Source organism: Dysidea avara, chromosome 5 (genome assembly GCF_963678975.1).
Source record: "Dysidea avara chromosome 5, odDysAvar1.4, whole genome shotgun sequence".
In the NCBI taxonomy this organism is placed as follows: Eukaryota; Metazoa; Porifera; class Demospongiae; order Dictyoceratida; family Dysideidae; genus Dysidea; species Dysidea avara.
This window is the reverse complement of record NC_089276.1, coordinates 39,836,034-39,856,487: the sequence shown is the minus strand read 5'-3', so window position 1 is coordinate 39,856,487 and position 20,454 is coordinate 39,836,034. Positions and strand designations below refer to the sequence as shown.

The following is a 20,454-nucleotide window of genomic DNA, read 5'->3' as shown; positions in this document are numbered from 1 at the left end:
ATCGGATTCCTACCAAACTTGGTACTGAGATTCGTCTTAATGAGCCCTTTAAGTGTGCTAAATTTCATCCCGATCCAAGCGCGCATTCGTGTTTTATTGCGGATTTTGCAAAGTGTGCGAAAAGAAGAAGTAGAAGAAAAAACCAAGAAAAAAACCCCAAACTTTGGCCGCTCGTATATCGGAAATGGCTGGAGCGATTGTCTTCACATTTGGTATGTGGACTCCCCTACCTAGCCGGCATTTCTGTAGTAACTTTGGTTTCAATAGGATAAAGAATCACGGAGGTACAAAGGCATAGGCGGCGGAAAGGGGGGGGGCTAGGGGGCTAAAGCCCCCCCTAGGTCTGCTGAGGGGGGGCTTAGCCCCCCCTCAGAATGATATCACACGAAATTATCTTTCTTGGAGTGGGGCTGAAAACCGTGATAAAGATCGAGATACTCTAATAGAGCAGTCACTCTAATAAAGTAGTCAGTGTGTAGCGAGCTATGTAAGGATTTTTATGTAGTTTATCAGCTAGAAATGGTAGCTGGTGAGGTGGAAAGTTCTTGTGAGTTGGTTGTGACCTTTTTTTTTTTTGGTCTCACCTTACCAAACTATAGAAATAAGTCTGGGTCAGCTCAGCGGAGCCCCCCCTCATATCAACTACTTCCTCCGCCGCTGTACAAAGGTGTGCAACTCGCGTTTACTTTCTTCCTGTAAATATACTCACGGTGTGGCTCGCCGGCTTCTTGGGCTGCACGACACACTATCGTGTATCTTGATTTAATGAGTTCATCTCGGTGATTGAAGTAGGCAGGAATTCATGAATTGTGACTAATGGTTGAGTAAACACATGTATTTGTGCATGTAATTTACTTTCTGATGTTGTCACTCCCCTACATAACCTCTAGTATGCATTTTGTTCTTCCTGTTGCCAATCACTACAAATCCAAGATAATATAAATTGCCAGATATAAAAGCTGAAACTTTACAAGCCCATTGGTTTTTGAAGTTTGAGAAAATGCGAACTAGTTGGGTTTCTACTAATTGGATCACATATTACATAATATATAATTATATGTATCATTGTATTGTGGTATATTTATTTGGAGAAATGCATCGATACTTCTGAATCCTGTACAGTACATAATTATGTGATGGTTACAGGTAAAAATGTCTTAACTGAATTGTGCTTTTATTTGTATCATAGCATCAATAGTAGATGATGTGTTCACAGGTATATCTGGATAAACTAATGGAGTACAGCACCCACAGTACAGCCATCATTGTTATCCAGAAGTGTCGACGGTTGATTCTACATACAAATTAAATGATTTCAGAATCCTTTGTTATAGATAACAGTCACCAGAGCCTTCAAGGAGAGTACTTTAACAACACCAGAAATTCCACAAAACTAAGCATTAATAGCTCAACTATCTGCATTAGTGTCTGAGTAAGTTCAAGTGTCATGCAAGAGTTCAGTGAACAAATTAACTCTCATAAACAACTTAAGCATATGTTGAATGGGGAGTCTTGAAGTACTTCAAAACAGTGAAGGATCTACAGAAACTACATCAGGTATATTTTTATAAACTGCACTGCAATGTGATTATTACATTTTGCAGACTGTAGTGGAGATCTAGACATGCATGTAGGTTTTACTAAGAATACGTACTAATTCTTCTTCTTCGCCATAATGAACTCTTGGTTATACATAATCGTGCACAGTAATTGTGTTAAAGAGATCAAAGTCAAGTGGCGTGTAAGTAAAATTCATGGTGGTTCAAAGTATCCCTTACTGTAAAAAAATAATGCTTTGTCTCCGTACAGTGCATGAGTCATGATACGAGGTAGTATATCTACAGCAATTTCTAACATACATCACTCCTATTCTACTTGAGCAGTTGCCTCACCAGCATGTTGGTGGTATTATTCTAGTATACAGTCTAACACACATCTCAAGTGACTATATGCTGTCATTATATAAAGGTTTACAGATGTGTAGCAATGGTTCTGACGATACTGAAGATATACACGAATCAGATGTAGATGGTGAATTCAGAATTGCAAGGTATGGAAAGTTATATTATGTAAATTGCCTGTTAGTTTGATTATCAGTTCTATAGTTAAAGGAGTGGAGTATTAGTAATCCTTTTTAGTAGATTGGCTCACAGAATGGATATCGTGATAGAAATAGTACATTTATGTATTGTTTGCAATTGTGAGCAGATCTACAAAAAGTGATCTTCCACACACATCCAATTATGTGAATTTAAAGACTGTACCTATGTTTCACAAATTGAAATTTTCCATCCATTGAATTATGTTGTTTCCTATATACTACTGACCAAATGTCAAGTCAATAGATTATATCAAAGTTGCATTGGTAATTATGATACATGTGGAAGATTGAAATATGGTCACATTTGTGGCTGGAAAGGTATCTGTTTTTCACACACAAAATTTAACTCATATTTTGAACTTTGAAGCTTCATAACTTTATTACGGCATATTATTGTTTCTATAAGTGTACGATATCTACAGTTAGGCTTGTATCTCTTATACCGGCATAATTATGAGCATAATAGGCTAACAAAAGCATCAAGCATTATGCCACCATAAAAAAATAGGACAATTTTCAAGATTTTTAATTATAATGAGCAATTCACATTAAAAATCCAGCAAAACATGAACACACTACACCTTAGTACAGAAAATGTGCAATTTTAATAACGACAATTCAGGTGAATTTGGTGCCGCTTGGTCAATTGGCACAAAATTCACCTGAATTGTCGTTATTAAAATTTTTACCACTAACCTACCATCACAGCCATTTCTTGGCCGCCACCTTGGATTTCACATCTTTTTTCACCATAGCCTTTTTGGGGGCCGCACTCCTTTTTTTACAGCTTGGCTGTTTTTGATTAGATTTCACTTCTTTTTGTATTTGTATACCCCAAAGCTGGCCTATGGCCAGCTTTGGGGCTTTTTAACCTATATATTTTTCTTTACCACAGGAAAAAGAAAAAGATGAAGCAGATTTTATAAATACTTTAACTCATTCTGATTTCATCAGCAAATGTACAAATTATATATATAATGCATATATCAAGAGTTCATAATATAAAAAGAGAGCAATGGTGGATCCAGGATGGGGCATTTGGGGCAAATGCTCCCCCCCCCTAATTCCCTTTGTGGAAGAACACTACTTCTTTTGATAGAAATACTATACACTTTGTCAGACCAAAATCAATTTATATAACTCATGAAAGCTGCATATTATCTGAATTCATTACAAACTCACCTAAAACCATATTTAAAATAACTGTCAAAGTGTCACCCAGCACCTTCGTACCTATTAAGCGCCTCTAAAATAATTATCGTATTGCTAGTCTAGTGTTAAGACTTTCATACTAATCATAGCCTATTTTAAGACTTCACAACCATCTGCAAAGGCCACAATGAAAAAAATCAGCCTACTAAGGAGTGATCATTGCTAATTAAAATTACAAGAGAATCTGCTCTCCTCAACCACCTACAACTTAAGTCTGTTTGTGCCCCTCCCCTTGCCAACTCCTGGATCCGCCCCTGGAGAGCATATATTTATTACATGTCAATTAATCCCCACAGGATAATTCGCAGCTGATCTCTCTACTGGGTGACTTGAAATGTAGCTGAACTCTCTACAGGATGATCTGCTTGTACGTAGATGAACTCTTTACAGGATTCTCTCTACAGGGTGACTTGACTCTAGCTGAACTCTCTGCAGGGTTATCTGTTTGTAGTTGAATTCTCTACAGGGTGATTTGTTTGCAGCTGAACTCTCTACAAGGTAACTTCTTCTAGCTGATCTGTCTACAGGGCGACTTGTTTCTAGCTGGTCTCTCTACAGGGCGATTTGTTTCTAGCTGAATTCTCTACAGGGTGATGTGTTTGCAGCTGAATTATCTACATTGTGGTTTCTTTATAGCTGAACTCTCTACAAGGTGACTTCTTCTAGCTGATCTCTCTACAGGGTGATTTGTTTGTAGTTGAACTCTCTACAGGTGATTTGTTTGTAGCTGAACTCTCTACAAGGTGATACTTCTAGGTGATCTCTCTACAGGATGACTTGTTTCTAACTGAACTCTCAACAGGGTGATCTGTTCATAGCTGAACTTTCTACTGGGTGATTTGTTTGCAGCTTAACTCTCTACATGGTGGTTTCTTTGTAGCTGAACTCTCTACAGGTGATTTGTTTGCAGCTGAACTCTCTACATGGTGGTTTCTTTGTAGCTGAACTCTCTACAAGGTAACTTCTTCTAGCTGATCTTTCTACAGGGTGATTAATTTTTTTTGCAGCTGAACTCTCTACATGGTGGTTGCTTTGTAGCTGACTCTCTAAAAGGTGGCTTCTTCTAGCTGAACTCTCTACAGGGTGATCTTTTCATAGCTGAACTCTCTACAGGATGATTTTTTTGCAGCTGAACTCTCTACATGATGATTTCTTTGTAACTTAACTCTTTACAGGGTGATTTGTTTGTAGCTAAACTCCCTACAAGGTAACTTCTTCTAGCTGATCTATCCACAGGGCGATTTGTTTGTAGCTGAGTTCTCTACAGGGTGTTTGTTTGCAGCTGAACTCTCTACATGGTAGTTTCTTTGTAGCTGAACTCTCTACAATGTGACTTCTTCTAGCTGAACTCTCTACAGGGTGACTTGTTTCTAGCTGATCTCTCTACAGGGTGACTTGTTTCTAGCTGAACTCTCTACAGGTGATTTGTTTGCAGCTGAACTCTCTACATTGTGGTTTCTTTGTAGCTGAACTCTCTACAAGGTAACTTCTTCTAGCTGATCTTTCTACAGGGTGATTTGTTTGTAGCTGAATTCTCTACAGGGTGATTTATTTGCAGCTAAACTCTCTACAAAGTGATTGATTTGTTTGTAGCTGAACTCTCTACAGGGTGATCTGTTCGTAGCTGAACTCCCTACAAGGTAGCTGATCTTTCTACAGGGCGATTTGTTTGTAGCTGAGTTCTCTACAGGTGATTTGTTTGCAGCTGAACTCTCTACATGGTAGTTTCTTTGTAGCTGAACTCTCTACAAAGTGACTTCTTCTAGCTGAACTCTCTACAGGGTGACTTGTTTCTAGCTGATCTCTCTACAGGGTGACTTGTTTCTAGCTGAACTCTCTACAGGGGATTTATTTGCAGCTCAACTCTCTACATGGTGGTTTCTTTATAGCTGAACTCTCTACAAGGTGACTTCTTCTAGCTGATCTCTCTACAGGGTGATTTGTTTGTAGCTGAACTCTCTACAGGTGATTTGTTTGTAGCTGAACTTTCTACAAGGTGATACTTCTAGCTGATCTCTCTACAGGATGACCTGTTTCTAACTGAACTCTCAACAGGGTGATCTGTTCATAGCTGAACTTTCTACTGGGTGATTTGTTTGCAGCTTAACTCTCTACATGGTGGTTTCTTTATAGTTGAACTCTCTACAAGGTGACTTCTTCTAGCTGATCTCTCTACAGGGTGATTTGTTTGTAGCTGAACTCTCTACAGGTGATTTGTTTGTAGCTGAACTTTCTACAAGGTGATACTTCTAGCTGATCTCTCTACAGGATGACTTGTTTCTAACTGAACTCTCAACAGGGTGATCTGTTCATAGCTGAACTTTCTACTGGGTGATTTGTTTGCAGCTTAACTCTCTACATGGTGGTTTCTTTGTAGCTGAACTCTCTACAAGGTAACTTCTTCTAGCTGATACAGGGTGACTTGTTTCTAGATGAACTCTCTACAGGGTGACTTGCATGTAGCTGAATTGTCTATCAGATTAACTGTTTGTAGCTGAATTCCGTACAGAATATCCTGCAATGTAATATAATTCTGTAATGGAGTAAGTTATAAACGTAGCTGAATGCTCTATTAGGGTGACTGTTCTATTAGAGTATCTCGATCTCGCATTTGCTACACGTAGTTGCCTTTCGAATCATGACTCAGTGGTTTGTAATCTGATTCTTCTGTACTACTGCAAGGACTTTCTATGATGATTATTCCAGCTACACACTGATTTTCAGCTCATTGCTATAAGCGGTTTGCCTGGTAGATGTGAAAACTAATAGTTTTTTTATTCATAAAAATCGATCGCGTAATTTTGACACAGGTCGGGTTTTGTGTCATATCTCTATGGTCTTTATCCCGATTCCTTTCAAACCACAGAAAGGCACTCCTACGATGGTTACTCCATCTACATAGCAATGTTCAACTGATTCCTCAAAGGAGTTTACCCTGTAGGCGTGACAGACCTTCGACCTTATTTTACGCAAATAATCGGTCATAACTCCGTGAATGTTCATCGGATTCCTACCAATGTTGGTACAGAGATCCGCCTTAATGAGCCCTTTAAGTGTGCCAAATTTCAGCCCGATCTGAGCACGCATTCGTGTTTTATGGCGGATTTTGCGAAGTGTGCGAAATGAAGAAGAAATAGAAGCTATGCAGACTTTGTTGTTATCAGATACATTTGACTGCTCTATTAGAGTATTTCAATCTTGGAAAATCTGCCCACATACAATAATCATGTCATGAAAAAGCCACTTTGCAACAAAGTCTTCAGCATAGAGTAAGCTTTCTGGCCTATACTGAGTTCTAATAAGGGAAGATTTTGTGAGTAACAAGCAGTGAACCAGCAAACTAAACTTTGAGCATGATCTTTTATGGCGTAATAGCATTTTAACTAGAAGAAACAGCCTGGTTTGGGCTGTTTTTTTCATGCAAAATTAAAATTAAGAATAGGTCATGAAATTGCACAATGACTCATAAGACAACCCTTGGTAGTTTTTATCCCAGAATTCTCCTTGTAAATTATGCTATGTCTGTGAAACAAAAAAAAATAATAATGATAATTATGACGTAACTCTGTTCACAGCCTTTTACTTGACCTTGCTAAGGCTTTTGACTCCATCCCACATCAGCGACTGTTACTTCGACTTGGGAGTCTAGGAATTCATGGCAGTCTGTTATCATGGTTTCATTCTTTCTTAACTAAACGATATCAGTGAGTTGTGGTTAATGGCATCTTTTCTGAATGGCTGCCTGTCAGATCTGGGGTGCCCAAAAGATCAGTTTCTAGGCCTCCTTTTGTTTTATTGTATGTTAATGAGCCGTCCAACATAGCAACATCAAACTCTTTGCTGATGATATTACTCTTTACAAGGAAATTGTGTCTCTTGATGATCATAAACTTCTCCAAGATGACCTTACTAAGATTTATGAATTGTTCAAGAAATGGCTATTGAAGCTGAATCCTCTCAAGTGTGAAAGAATTTGAATTTTATACAAGCATCTTCACCCCTTGTGTAGTTGTTTTCTGGGTGGCCAACAGATTCCACTGAAGTCAGTAGTCAGATACTTAGAAATTTCCATTAACTCTCAACTCAAATTGGGTGATCATGTGATACATCTAGCAGCCAAGGCATCCCATTCACTAAACTACCTGTACCATACATTGTTTTCATGTTCAAAATTAAAAGTTTGAAGATGACTGGTATATTAGTGTAAGTTACTGCTCTACTGGAGTACACATCAATCTAAGCACATTTGCAAGATGAACACACAGGGCTTAGCTAAGTTATGATTTTAATTTCTTGTAAATACTATAACTTCATGAAATATAAGGTAGCTAACCAAAGACAGAACTGTGTGGGTAAGTAAGTGTGCACATTACTACAGCTAAGTAACTGCTCCATAGTGACTGCTCTATTAGAGTATTTCAATTGTGCAGTGTTTCAAAAAACTTACTTCAGCCTTCTTGCATTTATCTCGCAAGCACCCTCTCTCTAATAGGCTGATGAGCTGGCAAAACCCAGTATTAACTAGGTCGCCTGTAAACAACCAGCTGAGATAAAACACGCCTAACCTGACTAAACACTACATCTGCTTTCTACCTCATCATCTCTCTAGGATCCACCATCACTCTCTGATCAGTGAACAAACTGCAGAATGCAGGTCACATTGTTTTAATCAGCATTAAATAGAATCACTGTACCATTTTGCTCACCAGCATGAAGTCATAATTACTATATGCTTGCATCTTTTGATCAACATATATCATAATCCCAGTTATTTAGTGTACAGTGCTAGGCCTTGCAATTTTCCATAATATTAATTCATTGTGCATTTTATTATGATGTAATTGTAACTGCATTTCTTATTATCTTTAGCTAGTACTTGATTGTATAATGATATGAACAAAATGGAAAAGTTCAGTGTTGTCCAAAATGCACTTAGCTATAGTTACTGTTTCCTTTTCACTTACACTGCTTGAATTTTCTTAGTTTACTAGTCCCCAGTATATGAAACAGTTAATAATTTACTCTTTTAGTAGCTTTTCAGTAAAGCCACATTCACTGATGTTTTACTAAGACTTTAAAATTTAGCAAAACAACATATTCCATAATTATACTAAAGTTACTGACATTTTACTATCAGTATAACTGGGTACAACTACAGTAAAGCAGCTTAACAAATTAGTAAACTAAGAACCTTTAAGCAGTGGTGATACTTACTAGTGGACCTATACTCATTGCAAAGAACCACCAGAGTATGGTTTTGAGATGAAGGATACTTTCAAGGCAGATTTTAGGTGTGCATTCTATTAGAATTTTGCAAAAATATGTATTATGAGCCCACTATTGTGGTTCATGATACATAGATCTGATAAATATAGACTTACCTTTCTCTTAGCCATACTGGCTTCCCTAGGCCATATGACACTACAGTATGTCTCTACCATTTATAATTATAAGTGATGCAAAAAACATACTGAGTTTAATTATGATTATCAGAATAAGTATCATAATGGGATAGCTATAATGAATATTTCTGGCATACATTTATGTGCGTATATACATGATACATTTATGTGTTTTAATGCTTCTCCTCTATAGATCCAGCTAACATCATCACACAACCACCAGTAGATGTTACAGTCAACCAAACATTCTCAGTTCAGTTTGATTGTACATCATTTGGTAATCCTATTCCTCAAATAGTTTGGAGTAGAGTAGGAGATGATGACCTCAGTGACAACACTGATATAATAACTGTTACTACAATGGTTGATAGTGACATGTACACTGTTACATCATCTCTGGTCATCAACTCTACTGAGAGGTTCCGTGATCAAGGAGTGTACAATTGTACTGCTACTAATGGTGTGACTAATAATGTTGGTGCTGTTAATGTTGAGGGTGCTGAATTAGTTGTACAAGGTAAACTTGCACAATAATATGCTGCTGTTTGAATTGTGAATCACATGTTGTCCTGCAGTTCCTCCACTTGTTATGCCAATGGACCGAGTAGTGGTTGGAGTTGAGAATATGAGTGCTGTGTTGAGTTTTATTGTTAACAATTCATTTCCACTGATCACTGATGATAATGTGAGATGGTTACTGACTAGACGAAAGATTACTACTGACATCACCAACAATGATACGGTTGATAATAACATATTGACCTTTCAATACAACATGACAACACAAATGTACACATTAAATATTAGTAATATACAGCCAAACTATACATCACAGTTTAATCTTACTGTGAGTAATCCTGCTGGAGTTAGTACTGACTTTATTATCTTTATTGTTGAAGGTGAGTGCTAATTAACATGTTAAAAAAGAATGTGCTCCTTGTCATAAAAAAAAAAACCATCCTGTCATCAATGCAATTTAGAACAAGTAATCAAAAAGCTATTTTGTGTGTAGAAAATAATGATGTACATAGCTAGTTATGCTAGTTCTCTCTGGCAGGCTTTACAGTAATTTAGAACTCTATCAACAAATTTTCTATTTACTTACCAACTATACATGACTATGATGCAGGCATCAAAACTAACTTGAAAAGAAAATCCTATTTTTAAATGAGTCATTTAGTTGGATGAAGATATTTCAATTTATGATATGCAGTAAACACTTTATTTTTACTAGCTGTGTTTCCATTGTTACATGTTAATTTGTAGCTTACATGTGCTTTATTATTATATTTTTAACATGTGTATGTACTACAGTTTACTTATAAATTCATAGCATGGTCTCACAACTCAGCTCAAATCAATTTTGATTTTCATGAATCACACTTGTCCTTAGGATTGTAAATACCATTACAATCCTAAGGACAAGCATTGTCAACACAGAGATGGTGATTGATGTGGATGGTGATTGGCAGCCTCGAACGTGGTGGGGATTGGCTTGCTTGAGTTCACTTTATACCATGTAGCACTTGTTCTGATCTTGGCATTAATTGACTGGTGAAAAATTGATGACGCCCTGTGGCCATATGGAGGTTACGGAGAGCTGACAGATAAACTTTAATTGTGGAATGGGCCAGGCCTTCATTGGCCAGGTATACCACAAATAACTATAATATGTGTTTAGTCGATGGCAGGGAGCTGGCGGCAGAATGAATGATAACGTGCCTGTCCAGTGCTGTACAATCTCTGTGTTGACAATGCTAGACCTTGGTAGTAGTACCTATGAATGCTATTCTGCAAGTTGGTGATATCTAGTGTAGACAGAGTGCTGCCTATATGTGGGAGGGTTTCTGCCATGGCTGGAGGAAATGTGATAGGTAAGTGAGGAAATGTACAAACGGATGATGAATGTACTAATGAATGATGTGACATAATAACAAATGCATTACAATCCATATATTATGATTATACATCAAAACATACATATAAGGTTGTGATTGTTAATTAATAGCTGTTACATATGTGGTAAAGAGTTTACTGTGTTTTGTTTGGTGTCACATAAGCTGTTTTGAGTTCAATGTCTACGGATGGTAAACTTAAACAACTTTCTAACGTTAGTTGATCTCCAGTCTAGTCCTGGTAATGCTAGGAGCTGTTGGAGTGGTGGAAGCACAGGAGTTGCAATTGGAGAGGCTTGTGGGTTTAGATGAAAGAAAGACTGCAGGTTATCACGGGATAAATGGTCTGTAATGTCATTCTGATGTGCTCACACAATAGTGATATGTCGTAGTATGCTGTAAAAAATCATAAGCATCTAAGGAGGTGCATCACATTGCTTTCCTTTGCTGTTCCTTTGTTGACACTAACCACAACTCTACTATTGTCACATCGAGACAAAACCGTGTGGCCAGCTAGTTGTGGACCCCACACTGCACAGCTGAGTACGATGGGCACTAGTTCCATAGCCATGATTGAGATGGGGAATCATTCTGATGGTCACTGCCACTGAAGCCATTGTGTACTAAAGCATACACTGCAACCCCACAATCCTGATGCATCAGTGTAAATAGTGAAATCAGGAGATGTATCTGAGATACAGCGGAGTAAGCTAAGGCCATTCCAACACATGCCACCATGCCAGATCTGAGTGGAAATCCCTGTTGAGTTGCGTAAAGTAGTGCATCCTTTTGAGTTTTGCTGCAGCTGCATACATGCGTGAGACAAACGTCCTCCCACTTCTAACAATCTTGGTTGCATGCTGCAGTAATCCTACTAGTGATAAAATCTCTTTCTTCCTAGCCTTTCTTTTGTGGAGCCAGTTGTATATCGAGTGGCAAATTCTATTAAGTTTATCATCTGGGAGACGGGCCTCCATCTTCTCAGTGTTGATATTAATCCCAAGGAAGCACAGTGATGTTGTTGGTCCTTCCACCTTCTCTGTTGCAAGGGGAACTCCCAGCTGTGTACAGATTTGCTGAATAATGTCTAGATTATGTTGACACACTCCTGAAGACGGGGGACCCATGGTCAGAAAATCATCAAGATAATGGAGGACCTCAGATACTCCCTGCTGCTTCAGTATCCATGCCAGTAGGTCAGCCAAAATGTTGAATAACCGTGGTGCTGAGTGCAGGCCAAATGGGAGGCATGTATCAATATAAACACCATCAGTCCAAGACATGCCTAGTAGGTGGCGATCCATTGGGTGAACGGGTATCAGTCTGAATGCACTCTGGATGTCTATTTTAGCTAGCACAGTGCCTTTTCCAAGCCTGAGGATCTCCTGGATAGCATTGTATATTTGATGGAACTAAGATTCTTTGGAATGCTGTCATTCATGCTGAATCCCACTGGGTGGGACAGATCAACAATGAGTCTCCATTTGCCTGGTTGGTGGGACTTGGGTATTACTCCAAAACAACTTATCTGTGTTACCAGCTTAAATGAATTGTCAAGTGGTCCTATCAGTCTTCCCATGTGTATCTCAGTCTGCAAGTACTCCTGGACTATGCCCGGGTGTGAGAGAGCACCTTCTAGGTTTTTCCGTGCTGACTTCAATTGCTGGGTGTGGTAATTGAACCCTATTCTGAAACCTTCTGTGATTCCCCTCAAAAAGAATTGAACTAACTCTTGATGTGGGTATGTCCTCAGGTAGATAGACCAAGCAGGTGCCTTGAGGGGAGTTTTTACTCTGCAGGCTTCTGGTGGAACTAACACAATATTAGTCGATGTATGCTTGGTCAGACTTTGCCAGTGGGGTAACCAGTCCTGATAATTAAGAGTGGACATGGGAACAGCTGTCATATCTGGCTCCAATGAGAGTTGTCAAGCCTCAGCTTCTATAAGTGAAATAATTAACGAGATTGGTAAATCTATGTCTGTTGTATTTCTTCTCCCAGAGTACCAAATTATGTGATCAGTACTTAGACAGGAAGCACATACATGTAATTCATTAACATAATTTGTTAATAATCAGTAATGCAACCATGTACAGATAGCACATACATGTTAAGAGTCTAAATACAATTGATAGGCTAAAAATAAGAGAAACAAATGATGCCTAAACTTAAATCACAATGTAGTCATAGTCACCATGCCGATGTAGACGGAGTCTAATAAAGCCTTCGGTTAACCGGTCCACGGTTGCGATGATTTTGGGTTTGATATGGACAGAAACTGGCTTTATGTCCTTTATCTAAGACACCAGGATTGTGGATGCAATATACACAGGAATATTCAAATGAACAATTGGGGAAAGGACAACCAGGATACTGGTAATTGTTCCATGCCAGACAAATTCTGCGTTTTACATTGGCCATAGTCAGGACTGTAGGTGGTAGAGCCATTGTGTGGGCTTTGATCTGCAGGTTGAATGATTGATGAACCGGAGTCAGGAGCCCAAGCACAGTTGGTTGAGGAGTGACTGAAGCTGAAACAGTGCTTGAAATGAGGAGCCATTCTCTTTCCACCAAATGCCACATACTACAAGGAGCCATCTATAGTGGCCCATGTACCCAGCAAGTTTGCAGCTGCATGCTGTCGGAAGACTCTATCGTACCCTTGCCAACCATCACCTTCATATGCCATACGTGCTAGGAGTATTAAAAACTGGTATCCTAACAGGTCTGGTACTCACTGGGGTTGCTTCTGGCTTAGGATAGATGTGTAAAGTGCAAAACAGTGTGCCCACTCTAAGATATTGGTGGCATTACGTCACTTTGTCTCGGACTGTCTTCATTCCTATATGATCACTGAATAGTTCAGACATATCAACAAAGTTTCCGGCTTCAATTTTTTCTATGAGCTTTTGTGGAACTGGAGGAACCAGGGAGAAGCTTAATGCCGTAAAACTGTCCATATCACTGGTTCCAGGAAGAGCAGGATGTATCAGAGGTAGTCTACTGCTAGATGTAGGATCCATGAGTTGCCCAGTTACTGCAACTTATTGTAGAGCACGTGGAGAAGGAATCACATTTAGTGCTATTAGGAAGGAGCAGAGGAAGATGGAGTGGTAAGGTTATAATGACTTGCAAATGTCACGTTAATATGACAAAACTAAAGGTATTACATACTACATAGACAATTTATGACAAGAACAGTACCAACTATCAGTACCCTTAGTACAACACATAATATGTATATTATATAGATACGTACATGCATATGTTGCCTGCAGCCCTGTAGCAAATTATCTATGTAGCAATAGCTCAATTGCCAGCATACTGGTGCTAAACCAGAAGGGGAGGGTGAAATTTGACCAGGCATTTAACACATAATAAGAATGAACAAAACTTGTCATCTGCATTTACCCCTCCTAGTATGGCTTGCAAGATCAGCAAATTAATTATAACAACACATATCTTGCATTATTAAATTACAACTCAACATGGCAACTAAGCTTACACAGCTAATATTGTATATAACCATACCTGGGAGATAGAGAACTCCATTACTACTAGTAGCATTTACAGTCACAGAAGGGGTAGAGGTAACAGGTGGGGAAATCTGTAGCGAGTTGCTAGTGTGTCCAGTACTGACAGCCGGAGTGGGTCAAGTACTAACAGCCGGGGTGGGTCCAGTACTGACAGCCTGGGTGGGTCTGCTTGTAGAGTGAGAGGGCCTCCAAAAGGCATCAGCAAGTTGTTTTACTATTCCAGGTATGTCCTGCCGCGTCAAGTAGTCTGGGGGAGGGGGTCTGGGTCGAGGAGAATCTTCACTCCATAAAGGGTCACCACTCTGTGAAGCATTATCAGTCCGTGAAAAGTCGCTATTCTGTAACGGGTTACCATCCTGGGATTGAGCTGAAGTGGTGTTCCTGTTCTTCCTTGGTTTCTTCGTGCGGCCTGACAAAGCTGGGGGTTGGTTTTGGCTGGAAGAACGTTGATGTTTCGACAGTCACGGAGGCATGACAATACAATCAAAAGTAAGTCACAAGCAAGACTACAAGTCAACCAACTCTTGACACTTAACAGCGTGGCTTGTGTTGACAGTGAGCATGTGCAGAGTTCCAATACATGCACATGCATGTGATCCCTGATAATACTGCTCCATACTAGTTGCAGATGCACTTAGTTTAAGGTCTTAAACTTCAACTTTTGATTGCCATTTACCTAGTTGTTTATATAATTGTACCAAAGGGCAGCTCCAGGAAGTTTGGTAACAAGTTTCTAAAGTTTTTTTTGCAGCATACACACTTAAATCTAGGGACATCTGGGATTTTGTTTTCTGCATTCTTCAACGTTTTAGTTACATGTTTCAGACTCTCTGTATTCACAGGCTTTAGCCTTCTCACAGGTCCCTAGTGGGATAGCATTTAATAATAAAGACACATTCCCCCAGGAAATTTTTGAAAATTGTAAATTCTGACACTGAATCTGGTAACAATTTTCACCAAAAAATCTTTAAAGCTGACATTTTAAACATATGGTAGGAATTGATTGATATAGACTGATTATGCTGGCATAGTATCAGTAGCAGGCTACCCATTTAAAGTTTTAAGCATGCAACATGTATGTATGACATTCTGTGGGTCTGCATGCACAGTAAAAACAAACTAGTGAAGGACACTACTAATTTTGGCATGTCCAGGACAACTTTAAAGTTATAAACACTTTGAGAAACAATTTTAGAACTTGTACTGTGTTGCACACTACAGTAACTTTTAACAAATAAAAATTGTGACTGCTGTGTTAGAAAAACACAAAAGGTTTGAGCTAGCCTATACAGAGACCAATTTTCAAGTTGTTTGCATGAATTGTAGCTGCTGCAGTTGGTGAAAAGGCATGTCATGGGCCAAAGTAACATCAAAGGGTGAAGAAATCAAGCCTGTAGCCTTATGCATAGTCAATTATGCTTGGTTGGGGGCATCAGTATGTCGGACAGTCAGTCAGTTAGCAAAAAATAAAGTTACGCTAAATTCATAGAAAGCTTTTGGAAGGTTTGGGGTCACTTTGAAGACATTTGTGGGCTAGGTTATGTCTAACCAATACTGCTAAACTGTAATGAAGAAGCAATGAGGGTTTTTGGGGTGATATTCTTGGCCAAGAAAGTTCAAACCTCTAGATCCTTACTACTAACTGTACTACTGTATGAATGCAGTTTCATACAGATTTACACCATCATGTTACCCATAAAAACTTTGCTGGATAAGTTGTGTCTTTAGATCCTTCCTATATCTGGAGGGTACACAAAAACTGCGACAATAGTGACCCTTGTAAGGTAAACTAGTGTTCATATATTGGGAGAGCTGATATGAAACTTGCTTTGGTGAACATGATGCCACGGAGGTTTTGATGATTGTGCCATTGCAAAACAGCTACTCAAATAATGTACAGAATTTGTTACAGCATGTAAGTATTGTACTACAAAATAATATATTAGGCTTGCACAAATATTTGGGGTTCTTGAAGAGCCAGTCACTTATAGACAATGATGTCAGTGAGTGCATGTCTTGTAGCAGAAAGGCTATATGTGTACAACTTTTACTATTCATCATGTCTATCTACACATGTGTGACCAGATTTTTGCAAACCATTAATTTTTAACTTAACACCACCAGACTGTTAACTTAAAGCCTTAACATTTCACCACACAAAGCTAGATTAAGAGGCTCTCTTCTGGCATGTGTGACATGCTTTTAAGGTAGCTTTCAAGAATCTGACTTGATATATACCATCATCATTCTTCCATGCCCCATCCTACACACTCCAATGTAAAAACCAGTTCAAGTAATAGAAATTGTAACAGCCAGCTATTACATATTAGTGCAGAGAAAGTTTAGGGGAAAAACTATTGCATATTGTGTGCAAATGTCCATATCAGTACCTGCATGCTATCATTAGCAATTGATTGTATAGATGCAATGGAGCTTCTAAATCCAGTTACATATGTGACCAGTCTGGGAAAAGGGGTCTTATCGACTATTCAAAAGTATCAAGAAATTCTGTATTTAGTGTGTTGTAGCTTGCCAATGGTTGAAGCTATGTGTATCAAATTTTCACATATTTTACACCAATTCCTTACCTTCCAGAGCATCCACTGTGCAAGTAGCCAACAGCTAAGTTTCCCGCCATTTTAGATAGTTTTAAACAGTGGTTGGCTGTATCAGGCGTGCTCCAAAAGGGGAGGGAGGTGGGGGCCCAGAAGGAGGGAAAGAGGCTGTTTATAAATTGAAAAGGAAGACATAGGGATGAATTAGGCCAAGTTATGGGCCATTCGGGTCTCAAAACTGGCTGAAAGGAAATTTACAACACAGCTCTTTATTCAATACCATGGAGCTGTACAGCCACATACAGCCATCCCCAGGCTGACCAGAGCTCCATTAAGGCCCCACACCGCATGCACGTATGGATCACCACTGGGCTTGGGAAAAGCAACCAGCAAAGGCAGACCACTTAAGTCTAGCTGATTTTGATTGTGAACTTAAATAGTTTATTCATGTAGGCTTGTGTTCTTGGTGAAAAATCGAATCTGCTGACATAGGCAATAAAACTGGTTTTGCCAGACTGGGTCACATATGTTTTGTGTTATTAATAGGTCCACCAGAAATTATTGATCCTCCAGTGGACACAGCAGAAATTGATGATAATGATGTCACATTGATCTGTACTGCTATTGCTCTCCCACAATACAACATCACCTGGATGTACCAGAGGATGAGAAGTGATGTTGGTAGAGATATTATCAGTACATCATCATCAGATACTAACATGAAATATCTGATCAATAATACTGTTAACTCTACTAATTTTGGTACACTAACTATTACTAACCTCCAATATGATGACAGGGGTATATACACATGTGTAGCAGCTAATGAACATGGTGCTGTTAGTGCTGATGCTATGGTGAATGTACATGGTAAGGATCAGTTATGGTGTTAACTTACTTCATGTACAACACTTTATTATAGTCAAGCCAACAAATCTCACAATATTAGGAGGTGACAGATTCAACATCAGTTCACAAGTTAACTTAACATGTACTGCTATTGGAGTACCATTACCAACTATCATGTGACAACTTAATGGTAATAATGTTCCTATTGATCCAGACTGTGTTCTTGATTCATACAATGTTACCTCAATGGTGGGGTCAGGTTTGGGTCTAGGTAATTGTACAGAAATTCAAACAGTAGATCTTGCTAATGGTAATACTATCACTGATCCTCAAGATATCTTAGAGTTAGGAATGTCTAACTTAACTGAACTTGTAGTGGTCAGTAATTTGTTGATAAGATCACTTCAACGTAGTGACAATGGAAGTTACACTTGTAATGTTACTAATACACTACCAGAAACTGACACTATATCAGTTGTGAGTGGTCCTACTCCTGTTACTGTACTAGGTAAGATAACTGGATATTGTGTCTAATATACCTGTATGTTTCAGAGAGGACTGATCCAATACAAAATGTCACTATTGTGGATCAAGGTAGTCGATGGGTATACCTACAATGGGATATCCCATATGATGGAAATAGTGATATTATGGGATACAATATATGCATCAGATTTGTAGAGGAAAATGATTCTAATTTAACCCTAATATTATTGTCCAACATGGGAGAGAATCAAACTAGCATGTTTATCACTACTACTACTAACAGTTATAATGTGACTGAGCAGATTCTACCTTTTATGAGGTACCAGTTTGTTGTAGTAGCTTGTAATGAGTTGGGATGTGGAGATTTGGAGGAAGCAGGAGCATCAACAATTAATCGTACTCTACCAGAAGGTTAGTATATTGTTAGTAAATGATCTTTTAAAATGTATGTATTCTATACCTATAGCTCCTGAAACTCCTCCTCTTGACTGTTCAGGCATTGCTAATAGTTCTACTTCTATTGACATCACTTGGTCACCTCCTGTTATGCCTAATGGTATTATTACTGACTATAATGTGTCTTATGTTCCTGGTCAGTCACTGTCCACTGCTGACTATTCTACTGATGGAAATGTCAGTATTAATATTGGTAACAATGATACTAACACTATTGTGACTGATCTGAGAATAGCTACCAGTTATACTATTGTTCTAGCAGCACATACTGTAGTAGGAATTGGACCATATTCTAACCCAATGGAGTGTGTAGTGCAGACAATGGAGGATGGTGAGTGTGTATCAAGTCTTTGTAAAAATTGATAATATCCTATACATAGTTCCTGATGGTCCACCATTAAGTGTTACACTATCATCTCCCACATCTACTTCTATTGCTGTAAGGTGGCAACTTGCTGATCCACTAGTAAGGAATGGCATCATCACTAAACATCAACTCAACTATACTGAAGTGTCTCAGCCACTCAACTGGACTACTGTATCACTTGGTGGTGATACTTCTTATGTGATAGAAGACTTGGAAATATTTACCAGATATTATGTATCAGTTAGTGCTGGTACTCAAATTGATGGGTATGGACCATTCTCTGATCCAGTGATGATACAAACAGGTAGAACATTACTAAGTTATATTAGCATGTATATACAGTAGAAAAGCTGTCTGTCCATCTGACCGTCACACCGCTAACAGTACAAATCGACAAGATCGGTGCTGATAATGAAGCACTCATCATCCAGCTACTCTCAAATAATTATCATGAGTCTATGCATGCTTCTGTTCATTTTCTACAGTGCGTAGAAGGTGTACAACATTAAACTGAAAGTTCTGAACTTTTGCATGCCATGCAGTAACTATAATTGTAAATTGTACATGTGTTGGCTTTAAATTATGTACAAGTTCATTTCTCTTTGTTGACGGTATGGTCATTTCTCTTTGTTGACAGTATGTAAATGTCATGTAGAAACTGAAACTGTGCTATATGTACACCACCTATCATGTAAGCTTGTAGTTTAACTAACCCTGCATGTTCATTGTTTCGATATACATAGTTAAAAGGGTCATGCACTTTAAATAAAAAGCTACACAGCAATACAAGATATTTTTTCTTCTTTCTCCTACTTCATGGATTTTTTCTTCTTTCTCCTACTTTTCAAACATACTTAGTGCAGTTAATATAAACATCTTAGGTCTTTATAAGACCTTCTGGTATACAGGTTCTGCCTTTACCAGGTACTTTAATCATAATAAAACAATGTCCATTTGGTTCCACTTGGGGTACTTAGAGATAATAAGTCACTCTCTAGGGTTCCTATGGATACAAATACATGAAAATAGTAAGAAGAAAATATCCTGACCGCCTGGCAGACTCCTGTAAGTGTTCGAGCGTTAATCGGATGTGTGCTATTTGAAAAATATAGTATTGAAAGATCTCAAGACAAAATATATTACTTGGCTTGCTTGCCTCATGCTATATTTGTCTCTCGCCCACTCTTTTTAATGTTATATTTTTCATATAGACGTTGCAACAGTGCATTAACTAATACCAAGAGTAAATGCTCTTGTAATTTTATTATAATACTCTTGCTAATGCATAAAGCTCTTTCTTACATGAATATTTATCCACACAAAAACAGCCAAGCTGTGAAATATGGTGCAGATGTGCATTGTTAAAATTTATTAGCATTAACATCATTGCAGCCATTACTTGGCCGCCATCTTTGATTTCACAACTTTTTTCACCCAGGCTTGTTAAGGCCGCACCATTTTTTCACAGCTTGGCTGTTTTTGTGTGAATTTCACTTCTTTTGTACTTTATAAGGCCCCAAAACCAGCCTATGACTGACTTTGAGGTTTGTTTTTACTCACATTTCTTCTTTTCTATGTAGATACAACGATGATTA

At 38.5% G+C, this 20,454-nt stretch overlaps 1 protein-coding gene across 1 annotated transcript in view; it reads left to right on the top strand.

Annotated features, from left to right (window-relative positions):
• Positions 1 to 17,861, top strand: part of LOC136255279 (hemicentin-1-like) — a 69,021-nt gene extending 51,160 nt beyond the window's left edge. Inside the window, exons 12-17 of the mRNA XM_066048005.1 lie at positions 7,137 to 7,274; positions 7,323 to 7,405; positions 8,909 to 9,232; positions 9,291 to 9,614; positions 17,248 to 17,571; positions 17,624 to 17,861. Of these exons, the coding sequence (XP_065904077.1) occupies positions 7,137 to 7,274; positions 7,323 to 7,405; positions 8,909 to 9,232; positions 9,291 to 9,614; positions 17,248 to 17,571; positions 17,624 to 17,730 (1,300 nt within the window). The 3' untranslated portion in view covers positions 17,731 to 17,861. The remainder of the gene's footprint in view (positions 1 to 7,136; positions 7,275 to 7,322; positions 7,406 to 8,908; positions 9,233 to 9,290; positions 9,615 to 17,247; positions 17,572 to 17,623) is intronic.
• Positions 17,862 to 20,454: the final 2,593 nt, after the last annotated feature.